The 2017-nt window shown below is 30.7% G+C and overlaps 2 protein-coding genes across 2 annotated transcripts in view; one reads left to right on the forward strand and one right to left on the reverse strand.

The window, feature by feature from the left end:
• Positions 1-332: 332 nt before the first annotated feature.
• ENU1_097110 (tubulin family protein) lies at positions 333-1709 on the forward strand (the record flags this gene model as incomplete). The annotated part of the gene is made up of 1 exon (XM_008859200.1): positions 333-1709. The coding sequence occupies one exon, from the start codon at positions 333-335 to the stop codon at positions 1707-1709; it is 1377 nt and encodes a 458-aa protein (XP_008857422.1).
• Positions 1710-1737: 28 nt separating this feature from the next.
• ENU1_097120 (phospholipase, patatin family protein) overlaps positions 1738-2017 on the reverse strand; it is a gene marked incomplete at its 5' end in the record, with an annotated part of 1768 nt that continues 1488 nt past the window's right edge. The window contains one exon of the mRNA XM_008859201.1: positions 1738-2017. This exon is cut by the window's right edge and continues 1286 nt beyond it. Coding sequence (XP_008857423.1) covers positions 1881-2017 — 137 coding nt within the window. The 3' untranslated portion in view covers positions 1738-1880.

Below are 2017 nucleotides of genomic sequence, written 5' to 3' on the forward strand. Positions count from 1 at the left end.
ACCAATCTATATAAACTTCTTTTCATAACATAGAATGAAATGAAAAATATATTATTTAAGTAAAAACCAAAATTAGATAAAAAGAATTGAATAATGAATTAAATTATTTGAATATGATTTATTTATAACTTTTACAGACGTATTATCTCCTAAAAAAATATACAAGAGAGTGACAAAACCAAGACGACACACAAAATTGATAGATATTATTTTCTTTGATTTTTATATTTATTTTTAATTCTCATTCTACGTCATAGAGAAAGTGATTAGATGAATACGAAAGTCACAATCACAACTTTAAATATTTCTGGACTAATACAGATATAATTGTTATGCGTGAAATTATTAGCCTTCAAATCGGACAATGTGGGAATCAAGTTGGAGAAAAGTTTTGGGACCTTATCAGTCAAGAACATGGACTGTCATCAGATGGGGTATTTCAAGGCAATAAACTTCAACAACAACGATTGAATGTTTATTTCAACGAGAGTTCTACAAAAAGATATGTTCCACGATCAATCAACGTTGACTTAGAACCAGGGACTCTTGATGCAGTGAAAGTTGGTAAAGTGGGTCACTTGTTTAAACCAGACTCTTTTATCTTTGGCAATGGAGGAGCAGGAAATAATTGGGGAAAAGGTCATTATAGTGAAGGAAGTAGTTTGTGTGAAAAGGTTATGGAAAATGTTAGAAAAGAAGTTGAGGCATGTGAATGTCTTCAAGGGTTTCAGGTAACTCACTCACTTGGAGGAGGAACTGGGTCAGGACTTGGAACATTATTACTCAGTAAATTAAAAGAAGAATTTTATAACAAAATTATATCTACTTATTCTGTTGTTCCATCACCTACAGTTAGTGAAACTGTTGTAGAACCTTATAATTGTGTATTAAGTATTCACAAATTACTTGAATCATCTGCTATTACCTTTTGTTTTGATAATGAAGCATTATATAAAATTACTTCAGATATTATGAAAGAACCAAAACCATCATATGAATCTCTTAACACATTAATCTCTTCTGTAATGTCGGGAATTACTTGCTCTTTGAGATTTCCAGGTCAACTAAACCAAGACTTGAGGAAACTTGCAGTTAATATGAATCCATATCCAAGACTTCACTTTTTTTCATCATCCATTGCTCCAGTATCAAATGCTCTTTCAATGAAATACGAAAGTTTAAATGTACAAGAAATTATTCAACAATTATTTGAAAAGAAAAATACACTTGTTGACTTTGACCCTCAATCTGGAAAATACTTTACTTCTTCTTGTATTATGAGAGGGAAAGTTTCAACTCATGATGTTGAAGAACAATTATTTAGAGTAAGAGAAAAAAATCCAGATTTATTCATTCCATGGATTCCAAATAATATGCAATTAGCTGTCTGTGATGTTCCACCTAAAGGGTTGGATTTGTCAGGTACATTGATATCGAATTCAACAGCTATATCTGATATGTTTAAAAGGGTTTACAAACAGTTTGTTTCTATGCTAAGAAAAAAAGCATTTATCTATTTATATACAGAAGAAGGAATGGAAGAAAGTGAATTTGAAGAAGCAGAAGCTGATCTTATTGATTTAGTGACTGAATATCAACAATACTATAATGCCCCTCCTACTTTAGATGAAGGTTTTGAACCAGAAGGTGAATTAAAAACTGAGGTTCAACAAGAAGAAACATTACCAACAAATATAGAATCAGAATGAGTCAATATTTAATTAATTCATTATTGTTTCAAAGCCAATACCTTTTAATCCAATCTTCTATTGAGGTGATATCAATAGTATTCCCAATTTCAATTATCTTATCAATTTGATCGTTACAATCTAAATCAAGGTTTCCTGGCAATACTGGATCAAATCTCATATAACGATCTCCTAAAAAACCTTTTGCAACATCATCTGCCATTGACTTTCTACTCCAAAAGAATCCATCCATTGTAATAGGTAATAATTGAAACATTCCAGCATCAGTATATTTATTTCTATCCATATAATTAATTGGTGGTCTTCCT

This window comes from Entamoeba nuttalli (assembly GCF_000257125.1).
Source record: "Entamoeba nuttalli P19 unplaced genomic scaffold asmbl_4210, whole genome shotgun sequence".
NCBI classification, from domain to species: Eukaryota; Evosea; order Mastigamoebida; family Endamoebidae; genus Entamoeba; species Entamoeba nuttalli.